Source organism: Osmia lignaria, chromosome 11, assembly GCF_051020975.1.
Source record: "Osmia lignaria lignaria isolate PbOS001 chromosome 11, iyOsmLign1, whole genome shotgun sequence".
In the NCBI taxonomy this organism is placed as follows: Eukaryota; Metazoa; Arthropoda; class Insecta; order Hymenoptera; family Megachilidae; genus Osmia; species Osmia lignaria.
Genome location: NC_135042.1, coordinates 4,937,518 through 4,961,695, shown reverse-complemented (window position 1 = coordinate 4,961,695; position 24,178 = coordinate 4,937,518). Strand labels below are relative to the sequence as shown.

Below are 24,178 nucleotides of genomic sequence, written 5' to 3'. Positions count from 1 at the left end.
CATCTATCGTCGACTAGTAGGAAACAAAATACGTCAAAGCCGCAAAAGCTTGGCTGTCGCGGACAGTGAGCGATCGCAGGGTTGATAATCGCGTGCGAACGATGCGAAATTATGCAAAAGCAGAGAAGAACCGGGCGAGTTACGGCGGCGAGAGGTGTGCATAGCGAGAAATAATCGTAAACGGTATACCGGAAGGCGCAATAAAATGATTAGTGGCATTCAAATTGCCCTGAAGAATGCCATTGACGTGGTGAGTGTGTACGACAATCCTGATAAGGCTCGTCATTCCTCCCGTCCTCGCCTCTACTCTCACTTATTCAAATTTATTTTCAACCTTCGAAATGTTTTCTATTTCTACGCTCCTATCCATTTTTCTATTTTTTTTTCTTCTTATTTTCTTTCGACATGATAATCAACACGAGACTCGTTTTTAAGGCTGTGCTGATCGATCGTAGCGCTGCGCGTGTTGTATATATATTTCACTATGATATTTCTTTCACACCGTCACACGTGTCATTGTATTTATTTACATACGTTCTATCCGTCGATACGTCATGCAATTTGGAATAAATTAATTATTCTTTTATTTCTCTCTGTATCACGTCGAAGAGGGTGCGCCCACTCAGTATTCCAAAAATATAAATAATAAACGTAATCGAACGTTTGACCAATTAAGGGGAACACGTTCCTGTTCATTTCTATCGAATCGCGTATAGACGTCGTCAAATCATTCGAACATGTACGTCGTTATATTTAGCCGGTTATATAATTATTCAAACTAGCCTCGCACCTACGGACTCGTCGAACCACGATTCATTAACATGTGTACATTCAATAGCCTCCCGTGTTTTGCATCTTATTTGTTTTTCCTCAATAACGATCGGGCGGATGTAATACCATCTCTGACTAGAGTTACAATTGTCACCTCTAATGTCCTGACGATTCATTGTTTTTATCCAGATAGCACCGCCAGCCACGCCGCTGCAAGACTTTACCTACCACTGGAAGCAGCTGATGAACTTCTACGTGAACCATCTAACGAACTGCAAGGTCCCCATACAGTCCACCGGTATACCGCGTCACTTGGAAAGATTGTTGGAGATTCTATTAGAGGAAGAGAAGAATGAGAACGAGCCAGGATCCTGTTTGGAGTACCTATTGCAGCACAAATTGCTGGACTTACTGGCCACTTTGGCCAGCGCTGAAACTCCTCCCGGAATGAGAACAGTCTGTCTGTCCTTTCTGAGAAAATTACTAGGGAGATCCAAGTATCCTCTGATACATCACACGTCCATCTACAGTCCAGTCCAACGGCTGATAGCCTTGTGCAATGGGAGTCCACCCTCGCCCATGGAGGCCGAGGAGATCCAGTTCCTCCTTACAATTTGCTTCCTGGTCTGCAAGTATCCCCACGTGACCAGTCTCATAAACGACGCCCCATCGGTCCCGAGGCAAAGCACGGCAGCGAATAAGAGCATGGAACGAATAGAAGTGGAGAAGGTCACATACGTGCCGGACAGAAAGAAGAACTTCAATCCGTTGTTCGAACCGCTAGATACTCAAGCGATCACCCTGATAAATCCTAATTTGTTCAGCTCGGAGCATGATAGGTGGCGGTCCCAAAAATCGTCCAGCAAATCCGATCCAGCCCGTGGGTCTTCTAGTCAATCGAATGGTTCGATATCTTCCAGAGGGACCGAGAACGCCTCGCAATCTTCTAGTCCTGTGACTCCGAAGTTGATTAGCGATAGTAGTACCAACGTGTCGGAGCAAGTTCCTGATACCCAAGACGACGAGATCTCGCACAAGTGCGAGGACGTGGCTCTGATGAACGAAATAGACGCGCATCTGCAGAACCTTCAGGATCTACGGTTGGACGTTGAGTATAGCGGAGTTTACGAGGATGCTAGTTGCCCGGAGAACGATCAGAGTTCGCTTAGATCGAGGATGGCGCCAAAATCCAAATGCCTTCTACTAGATGCCTTGCTGAGTTACATAAACACAGCGGTAAGTACTGTCCACCGATGACAAGAGGCAAGAGGGTATACTACGCATACATCGACTGACCCTCTTGTTTTACACGAGCCTAATTAGTAGTCGTGATCATTTCGACAAATCATACGTCACGACCGAAAGTACCGTGTGAGCTGAGGTTGAGTCCGCAATAGGGAGAATGTTTTATTTTCAGGACAATACCGTAAGGATAAGAGCGTGCGAGGGTATAATGGTTCTAGCATCCTTAGACGATCCACCCTTCGCTCAGATGATAGTCAACAGTGATCTAACGAGCCTGATATCAAATAGACTGGAGAATCTCTTCAACGCGATTCCAGCTCATGTTGATCCAACGGAGATCGACGGGGTGGATGTTACTTGGGGCCTGGATTCGCCAGTTTGGACGAAGGAGAAGAAATTCTCTGGATGTAGACAGGTGGCCGCGTTTTTCATGTGGTTCGACTACTGCAATCAGCTGATAAGGGAAGCGCATCCGGACGTGGCTGATGCGTTGGCGAAGAGTATCAGAGTGAATTTTTTGGAGAAGATTGTGACACCGGCCCTGGCCGATCATCACGTTGTTCTTATCACTGCGCTGATTACTAAATGTTTGAAGGAATTAACCTCGACTACGTTGTGTACAGGTACGAAGATTTTCATCGTTTAAACTTTAGACTCCGAAGACTTTCAGAACTTTAAATTCGTGATATGTTAATTCTGTACGACATTTTTTAGAGATGAGTTACTGGCTTGTGGGACAAGACAGAGGCCCCGAAATACCAAACGTATGGACGTCACCGGTTTTGCACAGGTTGATAGACAACTGTTTCACGGACAGCGACGATTTAACTTTGGAAACGTTGAAACTGTTTGAGGAAATGATAGAGAAACGAAACGAGCATATATTACACTGTCTGGTGTTGGTGTACTTATCGACGCGAGGCTATTACGATAACACAGCGGCGGATAGCGCGATTGCGTCTTGGAGCGACGAGGAAGACGAAAGAGAAAGAGAGAAAAAGGGTTCGCTGGATCTATCTTACGAGCAAAGTCACAGTCGAACCCTGGCACCCAGTAATATTCATAGAATTGTAAATTGGTGAGCATTTCACTTTAATTTCAGCTAACAGTCTAAAGGTGTCTCAAGTTTTTCTTGACAAATTGCGAAACAATCTGCTAGAAAATGACGAATTTTCCCTAACGTGGCTGAGGAATTTGTTCAGACAAAATCAGAGTTTAGTCAACGTAAACCCGCTTATCTGCTAATTTGCATAGCGGATGTACGGTGACTGAATCTTTTTGTTTCGCCAACACGAACAGATATCATCATCGAGCTGCTCAACAAATTCTTTTTTGTTTTTTTTTTTCCAATGCAACAAGGTGTTTCGCGCTGGCTCAATATCAAAACACCGTTTCAGCTTCCTGTCCCTGATTCCGCGATATCTACAAACGGACACGGACGTGAATAATTACGAACGATACATGGCCGACCTGGAGAGGCAATATTCTACGGTGTTGACCGACTGCTCGTTAATGGCCTGGCCGTTGGAAGCGGTGAGCGTCGACGATACGGCCAGTTCCGACTCTAGACCGGAAGCTGACCACTGTTCCGTACGGTTCTATGTGGGACCATTTATGACGATGCTGTTCGAGAAGGTTGCCAATATACCGAGACAAAAGTACGAGATCAATCTACAGTTAACCGTGGTGATCTCGAGGCTGTCACTTCTGCCGCATCCGTACCTGCATGAATTCTTATTGAATCCTTTGCTACCGCTGGCACCGGGCACAAAAAACTTGTTCACCTGCTTGCAAAAAGTCGTCAAGCAGCTGGTGAACGAGGTACCAAAGACGCCGGATCACAGACAGATGCTGAAGGAGACGCGAGAACGATTGCTCGAGGATTGTTCTCACGATGGGTACGTAAGAAATGAACTTGGCTCCTATCTTACCGATAGCTGATTTTCTGTTTATTATGTTTCAGAGAGAAGGAGAATATACTGTTCGAGAGCGTGATCGTGACGGAGGAGTTTTGCAAAGAATTAGCCGCGATAGCGTACGTCAAGTACCATCATTCTATGTGATAAACCGATATCAAAGAGAATAATGTAAATTCTAGGTGTAATTAGATGTAACATTACGGCCGAGTCTTTTACTTAAAAGTCGTTCTAGATACGCTTAAATAGAAAATTGGTTCTTTTTCTTTTCTTTTGTGATGAATATTTGTAAGATACCTGAAACTATTGATAAGTAATAGCGAATATTATATACATATGTATATGTTAATGTTAATATTTGCAATCGACTTATTTGCACTATTCAATTTGTGACTCTAATAAAGAAAACATTGAAAGTAATTGTATTTTAATGATCAATCAGAAATTCTGTGAATTTCTTTCCTTATATTTCATTGTTTTGTAGTGTATTTATATTGTAATAGAATGTACTTTTGAATTCATTCATTTTGAGAATTGGAGCAAACAAAGTCAGCTGAGAGGCAATTCAAGGTGGTTCATGCTATAGCAACTTCTCACATATGGAGTTTCAAATGGAAAATACATCCATTTGTATACAAACTCTAATTGACAACATAACACTGTACCTATGTGGTAATACTAGTAAAAATGTTTCAGTCATAAAGGTAAATTGTGATAATTTAGCAACAAATGGTGAACTGTATTTTTTACCTAGCCTTAAAGTGTGGAAACACTTGCTGCAAGGAACAAATAAATGTGATGGGAAATGTACAACAATTTTGCAACATTTTCTACATATTCGGGGCTGTGAAATGAAGAACAGAACTGATGAAGATATTACAAAAGAGGTAAAATGGAGCAGAAAATACCAGCTTCAAGAATACTCACATAACCTAATTTTAAATGGAGTACATTATTTTCTACAGGTCCTACAGTCACTAGTATCATCTAGCTGCAATTGGTTAATAAAGATACAAAGGTACGTGTTGGAAAAAGAACGAATTTGTTTGTTTCTACATCGTACTCCACTCATAGCAAATTCAATAAAACTAGCTCTCACATCTCAGTGTAACTTTGGAAGGACTTTATTATTGAACAAAGTGTTTAGCTTTAAATCACATCAAGATGGTGAATCAGAAATCACAACAGCAAGATTAAATTTAATACAAAGTGTTACCGAAAAAATTGTAAGGCTACATGGAGGCAGAATATCAGATGAAGGATCAGATTACAGATTTATGTTCACCACTAAGTCACAAGGAAAGGTGGAAGAAAATTATGAAAAATGTGTATGTGGTGTTGTGAAAAATGCGGAAAAAAATTGTAAGGAAGTAATGTTAACCTGGGAGAAGTACATTAATAATAAAATTAAAGAACTAAGAATGCTCAATGAACACAAATATTTTGAAAATGAACATGACATAAAGACAGATGATTGCTTCATTGAAAATGTTGCAAAAGCAACAGCTACATTTGAATTACTCTCTGTAAAACCAAGTCGTTCTGTTTTTATTGGATCCAACTCTGTACCTAACAAAAGTACTACCAATACAAAAGGTTCTTCTCATTTACAATTTGATATAAATTCCAAAGAATTTCTAAAGGAACAATTTCTATTATTATCAGTTTTTAGGTGCAGCTTTTATATTATATAATACTGCTAGAATCTCAGCAATTATTAAGAAATACAATGACAAAAGATTGAAAGGAGAATATCCTAATTTACCACACGTTTATGATGTAGATTTCTCTTTACTAAATCAACAGGTATTTTATTTGAAAGCTATTTAAAATTAATCATCAGCTAACAAATCTGTATTTACAGGATGAATGGGAACTTGTATATAACTTCATTATTGGGCACCAAGAAGTGATCAAAGAATGCTTGAAATGTGAATCAGTATTTCAAACAAACCCCCAAGTAATATGCATATTTTTATCAAGACTATGCAAGAAATTTAGTATCTATTATCGTACAACTAAAATTTTAACTGTAAGTATAATCATGAATTTAACACAAAATTATTGTTGCTATGTAATTTGTAATTGATTGTGTGTATATTATTTTATTACAGGAAGGTTATGATCATTTGATTCCAACAATGATCGCAAGATTGTATATGTTGCATGCATTACAAATTATACTTCAAAATTCATTGGCATTACTTGATATAATGCCAGTACCTCGAATGTAATCAATCAATTTGCAATTTCTCAAATAAAAAAAATCATGTTTTCAAGAACTAAATAAAGTTAAAAAGAAATGAAATTCATAACAGCAAATGAAAAACTATTTTCTTATATCTTGTATCTCTTAATTTTCTACTTCAAGAGGTTATTTTTGTATAGATTTTGTATCATTTTAGACGATTTAACCCTACTTAATCGATATGAAGAATGCTTTGTTAAAAAAAGAATATAATTAGAAAATGTAATTATTTTCAATTATTTTTCAACGTTTAAATTAACAATTCAATATGATTTTTTGTGATTTGTGTAACATCATTTTGTACGTGCATCACTATTTGCACACACACGAAAAGTTTTTCAAATTAATATTTCACTTACATATATAAAAACATTTTATATGATACGTGTGAATGTTTTTGAACATATCAAATGAAAATATGTAGCAACATAAAATACGATACAGATACTTACAAACTTCTCGATAACGGTCGTAACAAATGAAAATCGGCATACCTTAATACCAATACAAGAAAACGATAAAAATCATAAAAGTACACACATTTATAAATATGCTGCTACAATTTTTCAAATGTTATGTTCTTTTGTTGCAATTAAATAAAATTTAGAGAAGAAACAATAAATTTCATGCAACTTACTTTTTAGTCAGTTACGTCGCGTACAAGCACCTTCGAAGAAATCCATTTAACCTTTGGCGAAAATTGCAGAAATCTGCTAGATTTAACGTTCTTCGTTTTCTCCACACGTGTTTTATTTTCCACAAACCAAAAAGTTATTGTTTTTCGAATCTTAACTTGAACATGTCACATTCAAACGCCATTCTAAACACAGCGTGGACCACGACGTACTCGGAAGTACCGATTTGAAAAAGTAATGGTTGACAGCAACCGGATGTACAAAATGGCGCGGTCGTATAAACTTTCAAATGTATTTTTCTTAAAGTATCCGAAATCAGAAATTATTAATTGACATTTTCTCATTCGCATGCATAATTAAATATACATATCAACGTATAATCTATTTTTGTTAGAGATGGAATAAATATAGTGATAAAAAAGTATATAAACAAATATAAAATAATTAAAAAATCGATAACATCAGATCGCAAACGAAATCGGTAATAGCGTGTTTTAATACATTACTTCGGCATATGTAAATTCTTACCTTTAACACATTGTAGAAAGAAAAGGGGATATTTATTTCAGGCATATCGTGCTCGAAAAGTACACGCACGATAGCGTGCAAGGGAGCGAGGCGAGGAACACAGCCAGCTGTTTGTTTTGTTTTCGGGCATGAGATTCACGTGACACCGCCGGTGCTGGTGGCGGCTCGTACGGCAGCGCCGTGTTATCAACGCTGATTGGCCGAGGCAGTGCACTCGCGCACCGTTCGGCCAATCAGCGATCCCGTAAGAAACTACGTCTGGTGCTTCTACGGTGCAGAGACGTTTGACATCGATAAATGCGTGAGAGTGCTCGCGAAGTGCGGAGGTATCAGGCTGTCGCTCGTTCGTCGGCTTGTCGTAGTCGTCGTCGTCGTCGTCGTCGTCGGGGGCTCGTGGGCTCGTCGTCGTCGGTCAGTTCGAGCCTCCTTTTCTTTGTCCTGACTAGCCCCCCCACTCTCTGCTCCGCGAAAACCTGTGCAATAGTAGTGTTAGGCAGTGCCGATCCACAGTGACCGTCTTTCTTTACGTCGTCGCTCAGCTGCGCCTACTTTAGTGTGCGAGCGAACGTATCCGGCGTGCCAAATGTCACTAGGTGGACGATAGGGTCGAAATACACTCGATCCTCGACGTCGTACATACGCACGCGTTTACCAGTGCATGTATACAACGTAGAGGTATCAGATCCGCGTTCGAGTGTTGTCAGAAACGTACGTTAATGTATTTGTCAGATATACGCGGCACGAACCTCGTTATATGTATTCTTAAGGCTGCTCCGCGTATTACGTATCGCTACTCTCGCGTACTGTGCTCGTGCAACGTCTTATACAGTCCGACGTGTGTATGCACCACCGTGCTGCCGTTGTTACTCTCTCGTATGGGAACCACACTCGTTTCCAATCACATACCACGTATTACTCCGTGGCGTTATTAACCGTGTTCCTAGGCGTGTTTGTGCGGTGTAATGTGCATGTGTGCTAAAAGTCGCTTGCTCGCCACTCGTGAACGGAGAATCAAGGGAGCGCCTTTCTGTGTGTTCATCGTGAACGGGAAACCAGTACAAACATTACCATGATCGGACGCGTATGACGCGAGTTTCTAGAAGATTTTACCGTGTGTTTTGTGCGTGACAACGTACGTTTTCTCTGACGAGGAAATTGCGGTTTTATTGGCACACACACAGAACCACCAACACGGTAGCATTACGCGTGTGTTCGTGTTCGTCTGCCATCGCGAACTGCATATTGCGTGAGTCTGATGGAAATCGTTGACCTCGCGAGAAGTTGACCGAGTTACGTGCGTGAATCACGAAAAAGGACGATTGCTTGCTACGCGTCGAACGTTCCTTTTTTCTCTACTCCGTTATTATACGTTCGGTTCCACGCGTAGTCGTTTCGTGTACTCTTCCCTATTCAAAGTCCAGTTCGAACGCAGAAAAACAATTCGTTTCGTGGTCGCGTCGTCTCGATAGCACGTCTAAACAGTCGAAATATCGTAAAATCTAGAGACATTCTCTTTGGAGTACACCCGTGTACACGGCTTCGCAAAGCTGTGTGCGTTCAAGGTCGCAGTAGAAAACAAGTAGCCGGCACGTAAAGTGGTCGCATGCACATGCACGCTGTATGGGTACTACCGTGTCCTGACCAAAAATAATAGAGTCGGTAGAAAGCGGGTACGGGTCTAGAGAACCGGCCGCTACCGATCGAGGTCAGGTTTTTTCGCGTCGGTTCGTTCGCCCGTTCCGAGTTGACGATAAATTACCAGCGACACGCGTAATCTCTCAACCCTTTCGATTCGCCTAGTGACTTTGCTATAGTCTGCCTCCTTCCAATTGTACCGTTTGCACACGCACGCTCTTCTCTTTCTCTCTCCATTATCACGAACACGGTCCGGGTTCGCTCGCACGCGACTCCGTGTATGGAAGTGTGGAGCAGCGGTGCGTCGCGTAGTATTCTCGCTTCGCAATACGCGTCTGTTGATATTTTTCTTTCACGTGGTTTGCTGTGATCCTAGTGAATGTTGTGAAACGAAGGTGAAGAAAGGAAGAACCGACGAAGTCAGGCGGAAAGAGAAGGGAGAAGTAACCTTACGAATCTAGTGAAACGTCGTTGAGTAAAAGGATAAGAGAAAAAAATATAAGTAGAGAGGGATAAACTGGCTTGTAAGCAGACCAGGCTAGCAGAAGTTACGAGTAAGAAACAGACGCGAACGAGATACTCCTAAATCGAAATTCTTTGCACGTGGAACAAACGACAGAGTGGAAACGGAACAGGAAGAAAGATCAAAATAAAAAAAATAAAAAAAACACACACACACACATATATACACAATTCTTGATGCGTATCACGGTTGGAGAAGTCTGGCCATCGATTTGCCGTCCGCGAATCTAGTGCGCGTTTGAAATCGTGCTAGCCTCGTGTGTGTTACGTGCACATAAGCTAACGCAGCCAGCGAGGCGCGTGGACGGTCGAGAAAAGGAGGAAGAGGTGGCGGTGGAGGAGGAAGAGAAGAAGGAGTGGCGGTTGAACAGGCGGGTGGAGAGAAAAGTTCGAGAAGCGGCGGTAGCGCCAACCAACAACAACATCAACAACAACAACGTAACAGAGGGCCGCGTTGTACGGGGCTGTTGGTGGTGCGCGTTTCTGAACGTTTCTCTCGCGTTGTGTGTCGTTGTGAGTGGCGGGATTGCAGGGAAAGAGGTAGTGAACCGAAGCCGCCAGAATTACGCCAAACCGGGGAAATATGAGCATTGCTGCCCTAATACAGGCCGCCGAGTATATTGAACGAAGGGAAAGAGGTGAGTACTCGAAGCTATGCATTACGTATTTTTCATCTTCTTTTGAGTCGCTCTGAAGTTGTTCATCGCTCTGAAGTTCCGTCGTTGCTCGTGAGTGTACATACGCCATGTCATTGGCACATGGCAACGAACGCGCGTGTGCTGTAGTTGGATCTCGGAACGCGAACGTTGTTATTACGCCTTCCATCGCTTCGTTACTTCGTTTAAATAATACTTTATAGAGAACTGACATTGTTAACAGATATTTCAGGTAAAAATCTTGTATTACGTTGTAGTTTTGATTCGGAGCAGGTTAGCTTTTAGATGGCGGACCATGGAGAGAGTCCCATTTGTATTACACATTATTTTCATTTTCTAAATTTTACACGGTTAAAAATTGTGTAATACATTCAATTTTAGGTTAATATCCTTGTTTGGGTCACGATTCAGGGGTTAATAATTTGGGTAATAAAAATATGTTTTTTTTCGCGGCGTATATATGTGCGAGTCGAGTGTCGTTGTGACGCGTAGGTTGCATCCGTTGCTGCGTGTGCGTCAGAGAAGCGGTAACGATGATCTCATTTTATCACTCCACTTTATAATGTTGCTACGTCGTAGCCGTACTGAATTCGCGTGTTATCATTTTTTCACGTAACGTCTCGTTGAATTTCGGTCTCGATTTCTACGAGTTTCTGGCGTTCGATCACCATTTTGTAACCCCGCGACGCGGTTACCCCCACCACGGCTCCCGCCACTGACGCGGCGCGCTTCCTAGAAGGATTCGAACGTTAATGGCGTTTTAATTGGGAGCTCGTTATCGACACGGTATATTATTAGCCACGTTTGCATAAATATCTCATCAACCGTTCTGTTCGCGATGATTCATCGGCACGTGGTATTTTTGGTAAACAACCATTCGTATATTCCACGATTTTCAATCGGATTTCAATATTTTTTCTTTTATCGCGTTTTTCTTGCCCGTTACATCACGTGACTTTCTAGTCATAACCAATACTACCAACCTTACGGATCTGTTTTTCACCGGTGCGTGACGTAAATAACGAAAATACACACAGATCACAATAAACGTTTGTCGCCTTGCATTTTTCCACGTTTCGCTTTTGAATAGTTGCTCGAGATTTACGCTGTCGTAATTCTTTTCTGTTTCTCTTAAGATCCCCGTGGTACCGGCCTCGTGTCACGTACATAAAGCGCGCGCGCACACGTGCGTCCATGTTCAAACGAACACCTCGAAAGAATGGTTTCTTTGTTTTCTCCTTTCCCTCTGTGCTGGTGCATCGATCTTTCCTTCTACAGCAACTGCTGAGCTTCATTCAAACGATAGCTCTTATATTTCTTTTTTTTTTTTTTAAATTAACGTCATGTAAATTAAAATCTTCAAATATTAGTAACCTCTTGTTAGACATAAAAAGGGAATTAAAAATTTCACTCCAATTAAGTCCGGATCAGAGAAAGAATAGAAGTCTGTTCACAAAAGGGGTGGAAATTAACTCGTAAAAGGTCAGAAAGAGGTCCCGGTTTATTGGCCATTCTTCTCGTCGACAAGAACACGAGGGAATCACGTTGATCGAGCATTAACTATTATTGCTCGAGGATGCGCGAGATAAGGCTGTTACGTTATTTTAATCGGTCTATTTGGCACGGTTTCCCTGAAAAACGTTCCCGAACGACTCGACTCGGACTCGACTCGACTCGACTCGACTCGCCCAGAGGAACGATTATTATCTTTTTAGAGTTCGTTATGAAACACGCCACGAGAAGGTTTTGAATGTTTGCAGAGGTCGTCCCGAATCGGTCGTTAATCGGCATCTAGACTCCTCGTGTTAATCCTTCTGTTAATAATCCGAAATAATCAACCGAAACCTTCGTGTTCCATTCGAGGATTTAAGTACCTGGCGAAACAACAAAGCTGGTGATTTATAATTTTAAATCGGTAGAAGTGGCTCGCAAAAAATCATCGACAATTTGCACCGTTTCGTAAGGCTGAGTCACGATTGACCCAGCCGGCAATTCCTTATTAGGTATAAAATATCGTCGAATCGTTTAAAGTACGGATACAGGTTGAATCTGCAAATTAAATTCCCCTCGAGTCGAAGCACCGTTTCCTTCGTTTCGCGATGAATTGCTCCGTTGACGATCTCGTCGTCGACGCGTTTCCAATTCCTCCTTCGTCTCTGTAAAAAGACGACACGGATAGAGGAAAGGAAAGACAGTGTTCGAGAAGCTGTAGTACGGTGGGAAAGAGGAATAGAGGGATAAGGGTGAAGGAGGTGGTATAATAGAGAAAAGGGAGTACAGAAGGGAAGAGTGGAAATTTTTATTCGAATCGTACACCTACGATGGGTACGTAGCTTTGGTAGGAAGGGTTCTTGGTCGATTCAAGCCCGCAGAAAAAGCTTACACGTGTTCCTGCTGCTTAATGAAAGGATAGTCGTTCGTGTGAAATACACGTGACCGCTAACGAGCGCAGTGCACACAACGACATAGCAGATATTCGGGAATGTAACTCGTTCACACCGTTTTACTCGTTCCTTCTCTTTACTTTCCAAAGGGACAGAGGAACGTTTTGTTAATTCACGTTGACTCTTGTCTCATTTTGTTGCCAGTCGAGATGCTTTGCGATCGTTGAATCTCTCCTCTCAGTTAAGTGCCCTTTGGACTCATTTCGAGTGCCACTAACGCACGCGAGAAAATGAGTAATTTTCAAATTAAAATTAGTATATTGTACAAACGAAGTGAAGTAACTTACCTTTGCCATCGTTCTCGAAATTAGCCACAGGGCTGGCGAACGTTTATTAATTACCAGTGTTGCCCGCTACTTCATCGAGAACTCTTCAAACTATTTATTTATAGCCGCACAGACTCTCGTTCAAGTCGATCATTAAACTCTGCTAATGAGGAAAACGAAACACTCGGGAGAGCCTCTTCGTCGACGTGGTAGCAGCTTCGTAAAATAAAATAGAAAAAAATAGTCTTCCACGAAGAAGAATAAAATCAGGAGTATTCTTCTTCGGGAACCTTTGTTCCACGATTCCCATGTAAAACGCAACTGCTCTTCCAGTTTTGCTCGAATTTTGGAAACAATCGTTTGCCGCTGGTAACCCTTTAGCTGGACGTGAAAACGAGTTTCATAAGGTCCTTTCTCTTTCCGTATATGCAACTTTGCTACAGGTTCAACTGGCTTTATATGGTAGTACAATTTGCATAAACTAGCGTTATTGAATTTCTGCAGGTTTCTAGTAATTGAAACTAGTAATTGCCTCGTTTAGCAATTTCTTTAACTCGTCGACTACCACGCCTCTAATTTTAATCCTCGAAATGGAGGCTTAAATTTGGAAACGAATTGTTCTTTTAATGATTGAAGCTTCGAGGTGTCCGACTAAACGCGTCCACTTTCACTGCGCCGCGAAAAGGCGGCTTTATTCAGTAGACGAAATTTCTCTTTTGCATGACGCGAACTATGCTTTATGGTCATGGTATGCGAACGAGACCAGACGAGACCAGACGAGACGTTTTTCTTCTTTTACGAGGACAGATGGTCGATGTCGCGGGTGCGCCCGTTCTTTTTCACCGGTTGCCATTAAGTCCGTTGTACGATGACGAGGATCGGACGAAAGACGAGGCCAAAGGAGGCATTTATAATTTACACCACTCGTTATGGCTGGTACTAGTCTCTCTCTCGTTTCACCTCGTCCACTTCTTTACCCGTGTTCGTGTTCTTCACTTTGTGACTTCTATCTACCTTCTTCGTTCACCTTACATAATATCAATTTCTCGACGTGACGTCGGACAGCAGGACGAGTTGTTTGTAACGCTCGTCGGTTGCCATTTCGAGCGCAATTTTCGTGATAAATTACGGCCGGTGCTATTTTTGTAACGTTGTTTTGCCGGTCAACGTCTACCGGAACCGTGAGCCACGAGGAACGTTTGTCCTCGCACAGATTTCACCTTTTCTAAGCAAACAGCCTTTGGATTCCTACGTAATGCTAGTGGTGAGAGTTTTCATACGGCAAAATACTCCAAAAATGATAAATAATTAATTTTTTAAATTATCCGTTCAACCCTTTCACTGCTATGGACTCACATATGCGTTCATAATTTGCTTCTTGTGTATCTTAATCATAATCAAATAAAAGTTATCAATGTATATTACTAATTAATAACACACAATATGGTATCAGATTACAATGATAAAATAACGAAAAAATAAATTAAGAATTGAAATGAAATAAAAAATAAAAATGATAAATTCTAGTGTACTCAGCAGTCAAAGGGTTAAATAATCGGGTGATTTTTAAGTCCGATTGGAAGATCGTGAAAATTCGTGTAAATTCGTGAGGCGCGAATTACTTCGGAAAATTTGCCGAGGCGAAGATTTCGGGTCAACTCGTGTCCGTTCGCGACCGCCGATCCAGAATCGGAAGGTAAATATCGTACGGAAAGTTCATTCGATCGCGGACGTTCGGTGAGCGCGCTCGTAAACATTTAGTGTCGCAGTAAGTTACTCTCCGAGGGCAGAACGTGACTTTATTCCGTCGTGTACCAGCTTTAACGAGCTCCAGTCGTGTTTCCCGCGTGTTAGTCGCGAACGAGTGCCGGCCTTTTTATCCGTCGCACCCTTTTGGAATTCGCACGATGCCATCCGTCGACCCCGTCCACTGACCGTCGATTGGTTTGTCATTGCAGAAGCTGAACATGGCTACGCTTCAACGATGCCGATGCCCGATGACATGCGAACGGTCACAAAAAGGCCCAAGACGAAAAAATCCCAGGGCAGCAGGTTAGTACGCTCTTTTATTTATAATATACTTTGAATCGTGTACTTGTTTTACTTTAGGTATGTAGCATTGCAAAAATGGGTTCGTTAAAGTAAGTAAACGTTAACTCTTGGACGGCGGACCATGGAGAGAGCCCCTCTTAAAAATGATATACTTCATTTTGGATTGATACCTTCGTATACCTTCCGTAATTACGGGTTACTATTGACCCAGGCTCCGCTGTTCAAGGGTTAAAAAATGGAAAGATTTCTTTCGTTTTGTTTCTCGTATCATAAGAGAGTTCAACGATCCATCAGCAAGGTCGTTCGACGACTCAGAAACACCTACTAACAAGAACTTAAAAATACGTGTATCTTATCAGTCGTTCCAAAGACCAACACCTGGAACAGCTGTCTTAAAACAATAACAAACATCAAGGTGTGCTTTTAAGATCCTCTAATCGTGTATCTGTTACATACGATTCGCATAGATAGGTCATCGAACTCTTTCAAATAGAAATACCAAAGTCCTTTAAATGTGTACCTTTCGAATCATTGATCGTGTATTTCTTTCTCCCTCTAATTTCTAGCTAATTGCGATGACTAATACGAGACTAAAAACTGTCTCTATATTTTTAAATTATACAGCGCGAGTAGTCATTAAAGCTAGACAAACGAGTAGCGTGTTTAATGTTCATGCATTACATTCAGAAGCGAAAAATAATATCAAATATGCAAAAATATGCGAAACAGACATTTGAGTCACTAGTATATGTGCTTTCCTCTTTACCTAGAGGTAAAGAGGTTTCTTTTTATTTTCAAAAATCACAGGCGCTTCTGTTTAAAAATTGCAGGTGTTATGATCGGTTTAAAATGTTAAATATCCGGTTGAATCGAAAATTGACGATGGAGTATTGCCATTTATAAAACAACGTGTAAAAGTTTGATAACTTTCGGTGGAGTTTGATAAATTTTCATCCGTGTTTATTATACGTTATCCTTTGAAAGCGGATTTGTTAATTAAAATTTTCAATACGTGTTCAAATTTGAATGAAATCATCAATTTTTCAATGTAAAACGAATCTGCATAAAAGCAGTTGAAATTTTCAATCCACGTACAACTTCTCGGTAAAAGTTTTTCAATTTTCTTGTTTTTCCTTATTTGTTCTTCGTGCTTGGTTTAAAAGAAAGCTTTCACGTGTAATGGAACGCTTTATTTCCCTCCGACAGTTTTAATTTTCATTTGTGCTTCGAACCACGTTCTGTTTTCCTCTTCTTCTTCTTCTTTCCCTCGTCTCTTTTTCTTCAACGTCGCAAAGCAAACGATTTCACCGCTTTGAAGTCTAACAAGAACGTTCTTTTTCCATTGCAGGACGACTCATAACGAGCTGGAGAAAAATAGGTGAGTACTTCATTTATCTCATTATCTTAATCCTATTCAACGGCCTCTCGTTTTGTTTTTACTCGTACAATTAGAGAACGTGGCGTGCGTAGAACACGCTCAACGTAAACTCGTTCAACCTTATTTTACAGATTTTTATTTTATAATTTTCAGTAACAAAGTTTAAATTCATTTCATTACACGTGGCTACACGAGCAAACATAGTTTAACCCTTAGACGGCGCAATTTCAATTTAATTTTCACACCCCTTGTTCCCTTTTTATGGCGTTCGAAGTGTTAATTTTATTTCTCTACGAAAACAGGACGCGTGTAAAGTTTTTTTTAAACGTAACGTTTGTAACGCATACAATTTTCCTGATCTCGAGTCTGTTTGAACGTTGTTATTTGCAACAGAAGGTCGTTGAAGAGGCGAAGAGATGGAGAATGTGTTTCGCGATCTCGCCGGACAAACGATCGTCCATCGCGTGTTAAATTGAAAGCAATTCACGCTTATCTTCGCGTCGTTGCTCGCCACGTACAAAAGGGCTCGGTGTTGTTAATTAACATGCGTGATACGTGTGATTAGAGCCGCCGACCCTTTTGTACAACGGGGCGAGGAAAGTTCGAAACGGAGAGCTGTAGTACAATGGCCGAACGGAGATGGTCCGTTCTGCTTTCCACAGGTTTCCAAGGGTTGCCTGTACTAACCCCGATTGTCGACGTGATTTATAGAAGTCGCGAGCCATACCGTTCTTGCTCTTTTCCTGTTGTATATAAAGGAGAAACGGTTTACCAGATAGTCACCGCGAAAACGTGGAACTTTTGATTTGTTACTCGTTTAGGACCGTGGTCGAGACCTTCGCGAAGACTTCGAGCAGAGGAGAAAGGGTATGGTTTATGGCTGTTTACATCGAGGATTTTCGGGGTGCGGGGGTAATTGAGGGAAGGGTTTACAATTTGGGAAATAGGGAATTTTATTGGGATTGGAAATTTGAAATTTTATTGGGGTGCAGGATATGAGGTTTGGAAGAAAATCTCTCGGAGCTCAGATTTGAAAATTGAAAATTGAAAAATAGGGTAATTTTAATGGAAGTTCAAAATTGAAAAATAGATAATTTTAATGGAAGTTGAAATTTAGAAGAATTCTAGTTCGTGAGAAGTTAGAACATAAGAGTGCTATACCGGATGTTAATAATCTTCTTTTACAATTCTGAACAAACAACCTACTTACTAGGCTGAATCGATTAACTGCAAATGATCATTACTTATTCACAGATAAACTATGGAAAATATTGATTACATAGTGTGCGTTTACTACACTGATATGTACCGAATGAATCATAGTAAACACCTTTGACCTGTAGTAAATGGAACACACTCTGTATACTGAAACGCTTTTCTTGCACCAAGCAAACAGTAGTTACAATGTTTTTCTTTTAAATACCCAGTAGTCTACAAGAGAAGATGTAGATGGTAGTATGATGAAAAATTTGTTTGAAACTCGGTTCACCGAAACTGGTCAGGTACGAGGAAGATTCCCAAGCGCAGTCCACGTCTTCGTTCTCCTCGAATTAGAAACAGAAGCCACGGACGTGCTTAGCCGACTAACTCGGGGGCAAAGGGAAACAAACATTCGATAAACGGTGCGGTTACTCTGCAAAGAGCAGAAACAATTTCAACCGAAAGGATACCCATTAAACTCTGCTACCATTTCACCCTTCTCTCCTTTTCCAAGTATTTCATCTCATCTTTGATTCTCTCGATTGTATAAGCATCATCGATTTTTAATTTATTTCTTACAATTCAAGATAATAAATGTTCAAGAACGACCGCAGAGGATTAAACTTTACCATCCAACTGGAAAATTAGTCATTTTAAAATACTCTGAGTGAATGGTTAGAACAATTGATCTAAAGAGGGCAGATGTGGTCTTCCGAGAATGATGTGCTCAAATACTCGGGATTATTGGAATAGTTGAACTGTTGGAAGTTTTACAAGGGTGGGTCCGGTGTGTATAAACGTAAAAATAAAAAAAAAAAAAAATCGAGGCTTTGTCGTCGGCTTGTAGAGCTTTTTGTCAGAAACAACGAGAGAAGGAGAAGTTTGCATGGTAGAGAGCATACGGGGACAGAGAGACGGTTTGCAGCAGGGGTTACGGTGGAGAGACGAGGTGAAATAGAGAGAGGGTGAGAGTGAACCACCGTGGGGAGAGAGAGGGTCTATCGATTTTTTTTGTCCCCAAGCGACGAAACCATGGACGGGTGGGAGGGAGGGAAGGTGGTGCGTGGCACAGAAACGGCCAATGTAAAAGCCCACATCGCCGACCAAAGAGCCACGTTACACCACGTAGTTAGGTTACATAACGAAACGCAGGCCACGAGACGTTCATGGAATCCGTGGCACACGAAGTACCACGCTTCGTCGACCTCGCAACGTTTAACATCCGCACGATTTTGCTATTTTCGAACTGGTGCCTCGCGAAATTCGCTTTTCTACCAACCGGCCTGATCCGTCTTCTTTTCCAAGCGTTTTCGATCGATCCTGATGGGTATTCAGCTGAAAATGTTACATTTCAAAATCCTTCGAGCGGAAATCTGACCACCGCCATATTCGAATCCTGAAACTTTGTTACATCTGATTATTATTTAGATGAACTACAGGTATGAGGTAGTTAGAACGGTACCACATGGCCTGGAATAGGATAACTTATCAGATAGGAATGAAGGAAACCGAATTTAATCCAGAACTAGTCCAGATCTATTAGCTCCAAGTGGTGATCTAGCTACTGCTCGCACGAATGTAGAAACTTTGTTACATTCGCCGATTCGTTTGCGAAAATACCAGTGTGCTGCTTCGAATAGTATCGTGTATAATATAGAAGGGGATAGGTTATCAAGTAGGGACGATGGAAACCGAATCTGACCTAGACCTAGTCTACATCCAGCTTAATAAGTAGATGCAGATATGTTTCATCCTTGAAGTCCATACATCAAACTCTGCTCAACGTATTCGAATCGCGAAACTTAGCAGTGCTTAGAAAGCAAATGTAACTCAGATTCACTTTCCTAATAAACGGATCGAAGTTCGTACCGATACAATTATCGATGAGATTTCTCAGTTGGGATTCAAGTCCCTCGCGTTTTCTCTGTGGAATTAGCAGGCGAAACAGGTCGGGTAATCATACTCTAGGAAACCGATCCGCATTCACTGCAGCTCTTGATTTACGTTTCTTTAAACCTCAAATAGAAGCGGTCTTTATACTCGATAGAATTACAAGCAAAATGGGTCGAATAATCACGCTCTCGAGGACTGATTCACGTTCACCGCAATGGACAACTGTTCGTCGAGCTACCAAGCGTTATTTAGACGACAGAGAATAGTTGAATTTCAAGTTAAATGAAAATTTCTTTTTCAACCCCTAAGCAAAATTAAAACCTCTGGAATTTAGTTTATTAGAAAGAAAAATTCTAATCGCTCAAATGTGTCCGTAGAGTGATAGGCGGGGAAATTTGTGTTCGAAGGGGTTAACAGGTTAAAACGGTATGTGTACGCGGTGTCTGTCGATTTAACGGTGTAGGAGAGGGTGGACGTGTTCGGTTTGCGCACGTGGTTGTTTTAAAGCGTTCTAGCTGTCGGTGTGACATGCGTGGACGGTAATTTCCAATCGCAATAGTATGTCATCAGGAACACGACAGAAGGCCTTTGCGGAGGGTGCATGCAAAGTGACCGCGTCGCGGTTCACGCACGGTTTCAGGTCTGCGCCGGTACCGACGGATAATGACAGGAATTTTAATTAATTGCTATAATAACTGCGCGTCGTGTTCACCGTTGGGAGGGTGAATTTGCATTTGTTTTCACCGGTAACAACAACAGCAACAACGATAACGAACGGTTCGCGACGATTGTCTCCCTCGTGACGATTACCGGAAGCGTACGGAAGCCCGGCAACGAAATGGAAATTTTCATTTTCACCGATCCGTCGAACGATAAATTATGCTCTCACGGATATTTCCCTGCAAAACGACCTCTTAACCGTCTAATAATCACTGTAATCTCGTTACTCCGATCAGGGAACGTTATTTATCGGCTGTCGCTGTCGTCAGGATTGTTAGAGACGAGCAATTCAGTTAAGTTTATGCGTTGTTGTATTTTAACGGACGATTTCGTGGATCCTGCGGAATCGTAAGTGGATGGGATGGTTGGTATAAAAGGACCCACCAATTTAACGCTTACATTTTATTTTTAATAAATTTAATTTATTATCTAGCTTTATGGTTGAATAAAAATTTATACACTCGCGTTTCATAGTAAAAACTCGACTCGTCGAAAGAACGATAAACTATCGTTCGATACGTTCGAAATGACGAAGTTGAAATAACCGAGAACAAGCGAGTCTTCGTGCGGATATCTCGTTACGCCAACTTCCGTTGGGAAAGATTCGTGCTCCGTTGATACGAAATAACTACATGATGTCTGCTGCGTGTTAACGAAACGATACGAACGGAACTCTTTGTCATGGATCTTCATTTTCTCGTTTCCTGGCACGGTTCAAGTCCACTTCTATGCGTTTTGTCTGATCGAACCTGTAAAATTCTTCTCATTTTTATAATTCATTATTTTAAGTTACAACAATCATTTTTGGGGGCTTTTGACTTTTATATAGTTCAGGAATGATTAAAATTTTCCTTCTTTTCTTTGGAAAGAAAATTTTGAATAAAATTGACAAAACGATTCGTTTGCGAAATCACGAGTACGTCTAGGGACACTAGGCTTAATGTTTTCTTCTCGCGACCGATTGATTTCGCCCGTATGACGGGGACGTCGCGAAAGTGGGACGTCGCAGGTGCATATGTATGCAACTCGCGCGGCAAACGCGCAAACGACAGGGCCAATGACACGTTGTCCTAAATTTGGCGCGTTGCGCCGCGTCTAAAATAAATCCGCGGTCAAACTTTCCACGGGAACGCGGTGATTTGTTAATCGACGTTTCCCGTGCACCGTCACGCCACGTTCTTCATTGTTCTCGCTGGTAGGTCGATGTTTTCAAACGAATACTTAAACGGAGACCTTGATTCCACTTTGATTATTCAATTTAACCAGCAATCCTTTTTTCTTCAATATTGAGCATACAAGATGCATTTGCAGTAATGATACACAAAATAGTTGTTGTCATTCTAATTTTATTTCATTACAAAGCTTCTTTTTCTTCGAGATAGAATAGAATTGAAATAGAATTATTAGGATAATTATTGACCCTTAGCTGGCACTGTGGGGTACGAGACGACCCCAGATAATTCAGCCTTTTTTCATTTTTGGTTAAAATTCGTTCCTTCAACTCTCCAAATAAACACCTTTTTTGAAACCTCGATTTTTGTACTATTCTTTCCCTTAAAATGTTCAATCTCAAGAGTGTTCAGAAAAAGTTATGAATTTTTTTGTCAAGACTTTTTCGTACTCAATATTAAATTTTACTAAAATTAACTATGAAAAAATTGGAGTAGAATTATTAAGGTATTTATTAAATTGGAATAGAGTCCTTTGATTCTATTGAATTCAACTAGAATTGTTTTTATGAATGATGGATGGTAGTTGAGGATGTAACTTCGAATTTTCAAAACAAAAATGATACACTCCAGAAATCATGCCATTAGTAAAATATACCCAAAGATGATGATGTGGCCATTCAATGGCCCTGTACAGAGAGGAACAACGGCTGTTAATAAACTTAATGCCTACCTGCTGTATCGACACGGTGGTTGCATAACGATAAACAGACACTAATGTTCGTAATTGTAGTTAACCGACGCCTAATGCGGGCTTATTAGCTTGCAGACACAGAAAGGATCCTCGTTACAACGATTGACGAACAATGCCTGTTCCCTGGCCCGTTTCGATCCTCGATTTACGCTCCCTTTTATTACCCACCCGATTGTTCATCATTCTCGTAAACACGAATCTTCGTTTATTTACTTTATAATTGGATTTAGCGATAGACGCAGTTAATCCAATAAAAATTTAATGATTTTAACGCGTTATGATGGCAACCGTAAAAATGGAAAATTCGTGAAATAAAAATACGAGTCTCGAGTAATTTTCCAGATCGAAAGGGTTAAAATAACCACTCGTACAGTTTCATTATTAAAAACGTGCAGGAAAGATTCTCAAAAAGCAAACAGAACGATAGCAGGCTGTTCCTATCTCGTTTCTCGCAAACACTCGGTGCAAAATTGAAGCCCAATTTCGAAACGCGTTCCTTCTTCTTTTTTCTTTTTATTGTGACAAGATACCACGTTGTACAAGTAAACGAAACTTTAAGTAACGGTAATAATTCTTGTTGAAGTTGTTCGCGAAGTAGAACGCGTAAATTTTGAATGGACTTAAAAAGGTGGGAAGGAAACACGGAATCGCGCGGAAGGAGGAAAAATCATCGGTAGAGGCGAAAATTAAGCGACGAGCGGGAAGTACAGGGAACACGACAACCAGACAATTCCTGGCCAATTTGAAATGCATTGAATTTTTAAGCGGCCTCCCCTTTGTGTCGTTCCTGGCCGCGCTTTGCAGTCGACTTCCGGTTAGGCTGCACCGTAATTTTTGGCCGAGCGAAAAGAAATAACCGTTCGAGACGATTCTTTTTCCCCCTCTTGTCAAATGATTCCAAGAAGAGGATGTATCGAGATGAATAAGTCGAAGATTTATCGAGAGAAACCTTTGCCCTGTGAGATATTGAAAATTCTTCGAATCGACTGCTTATTTGCGATCATACTGTCTTCGATTGATTTCTGTCGCTCGTTGAGAATGATTTCCTTTTTTTTCGTCCTTTCTTGAGCTTTTTTAACAACGACACTGTTGCTTTTCATAAAAACACCTAGACAAAAAAATTTATGAATGAGAATAAAATTTTCTTTTACATCCAAGTGCCATTCGGTATATTTTATTTTCCTCCGTTAGCTGTACTTTCAAGTACTTAACACAGTCATTCATAATTACATAAGTAAGATGGTTCTTCATAAAATGGGTCAGCAAAACCGTGGCTGACACGGCACTCAAAGTATTAAACATCGCGTTTAACTGTTCCTTCTGTTAAAACTGAGCGTTCGAGATAAAGAAGCGTTCGCTGGGAAAGAATGGAGAGAAAGTACCTCGTGTCCTATATAATCTTACGACAGAATTCGCTTCGTTATGCTCTCTACGTTTGCGTTACAATCGGATACCATTTTATTTAAAACGATTACATTTTTCAACGCAGACGATTTTTTCCCATGGAATACACATTTGCATGGTTTGACAAAAAATAGGAAAAAAAAGAAAATAAAAATCCTCGGTTTATTAATTTTTTTTTTAAATTTTCATTCAGACATTGTGTTGGAAAAGGAATGAAAAATTTGTAAGTTAGCTTATAAATTTCGATTGGTGTGCACGTTGGAGAGGTACGATTTCGTTGCATGCATTAATGGCGAGTAAGCGCATACATAAGTGCATGCATCTTTTAAATCTGATAAATGCATGTACTTAGGCGGAGCATAGTGATGAAGCAGTGTAAATGCACCGCTCTGAACCGTGTACGTAGTAGCTATATAACACGTATATGGCCAAGAATAAACGATCGATGTTATTTGCGCGGTTGGCCCGATGTTAAATTAATTATTTGCCACACGCCACGATACCCTTACGCGATGTATTACGTTCGATGAAAATCGTTGAATGAATATTCACTACGGGATGACGGGGACGAATTGTACGTTTTAGACGTTTCGATTCTTTTGATCGATCGCCCACGTGGCAATACAAGAATTCTCTATTTTTTCATCCAATTCTAAAGGAAAATTCTCGTTCGCGTCAACGTTACGTTGAAAGGCTATCGATAAAATATATAATCGTGGGAGGTTTGCCCGTAAACAATAAA

The 24,178-nt window shown here is 40.9% G+C and overlaps 3 protein-coding genes across 12 annotated transcripts in view; all 3 read left to right on the top strand.

Annotated features, from left to right (window-relative positions):
- LOC117603670 (FHF complex subunit HOOK interacting protein 2A) lies at positions 1-4,251 on the top strand. Of its 3 annotated transcripts, none has more exons than XM_034323026.2 (6): positions 1-250; positions 961-2,007; positions 2,189-2,639; positions 2,731-3,094; positions 3,414-3,914; positions 3,980-4,251. In XM_034323026.2, the coding sequence occupies exons 1-6, from the start codon at positions 206-208 to the stop codon at positions 4,077-4,079; spliced, it is 2,508 nt and encodes an 835-aa protein (XP_034178917.2). In that variant the 5' UTR covers positions 1-205; the 3' UTR covers positions 4,080-4,251. The 3 variants fall into 3 exon arrangements, with proteins under 3 accessions (XP_034178917.2, XP_034178918.2, XP_034178916.2); XM_034323027.2 differs by lacking the exon at positions 1-250 and adding an exon at positions 625-739; XM_034323025.2 differs by lacking the exon at positions 1-250 and adding an exon at positions 807-890.
- Positions 4,252-4,409: 158 nt separating this feature from the next.
- On the top strand, positions 4,410-6,323 carry LOC117603674 (DALR anticodon-binding domain-containing protein 3). Of its 2 annotated transcripts, XM_034323040.2 has the most exons (6): positions 4,464-4,604; positions 4,687-4,819; positions 4,898-5,528; positions 5,605-5,738; positions 5,797-5,964; positions 6,047-6,320. In XM_034323040.2, exons 1-6 carry the CDS (start codon positions 4,600-4,602, stop codon positions 6,164-6,166), a joined length of 1,191 nt encoding a protein of 396 aa, XP_034178931.2. In that variant the 5' UTR covers positions 4,464-4,599; the 3' UTR covers positions 6,167-6,320. The 2 variants fall into 2 exon arrangements, with proteins under 2 accessions (XP_034178930.2, XP_034178931.2); XM_034323039.2 differs by having other exon boundaries at positions 4,410-4,819; positions 6,047-6,323.
- A 1,285-nt stretch (positions 6,324-7,608) lies between these two features.
- The window catches only part of Mxd (MAX dimerization protein), a 97,322-nt gene continuing 80,752 nt past the window's right edge, over positions 7,609-24,178 (top strand). The window contains exons 1-4 of one of the 7 annotated variants that reach the window (XM_034323045.2): positions 7,609-7,754; positions 9,355-10,138; positions 14,825-14,918; positions 16,267-16,296. In XM_034323045.2, coding sequence (XP_034178936.1) covers positions 10,084-10,138; positions 14,825-14,918; positions 16,267-16,296 — 179 coding nt within the window. In that variant the 5' untranslated portion in view covers positions 7,609-7,754; positions 9,355-10,083. Of the gene's footprint in view, positions 8,052-9,354; positions 10,139-14,824; positions 14,919-16,266; positions 16,297-24,178 lie in introns of all 7 variants that reach the window. The other 6 variants (XM_034323043.2, XM_034323046.2, XM_034323044.2 and 3 more) reach the window with 6 other exon arrangements.

Excerpts from the sequence above, each read along its gene's own strand:
- LOC117603670 (XM_034323025.2), top strand. The coding sequence starts at position 822 with ATGTGTACATTCAATAGCCTCCCGTGTTTTGCATCTTATTTGTTTTTC. Across the intron at positions 2,008-2,188 it reads TGAGTTACATAAACACAGCG|GACAATACCGTAAGGATAAG; the intron begins GTAAGTACTGTC and ends TTTTATTTTCAG. Across the intron at positions 3,915-3,979 it reads GAGGATTGTTCTCACGATGG|AGAGAAGGAGAATATACTGT; the intron begins GTACGTAAGAAA and ends ATTATGTTTCAG.
- LOC117603674 (XM_034323039.2), top strand. The coding sequence starts at position 4,532 with ATGGAGTTTCAAATGGAAAATACATCCATTTGTATACAAACTCTAATT. Across the intron at positions 4,820-4,897 it reads ATGAAGATATTACAAAAGAG|GTCCTACAGTCACTAGTATC; the intron begins GTAAAATGGAGC and ends TATTTTCTACAG. Across the intron at positions 5,965-6,046 it reads GTACAACTAAAATTTTAACT|GAAGGTTATGATCATTTGAT; the intron begins GTAAGTATAATC and ends ATTTTATTACAG.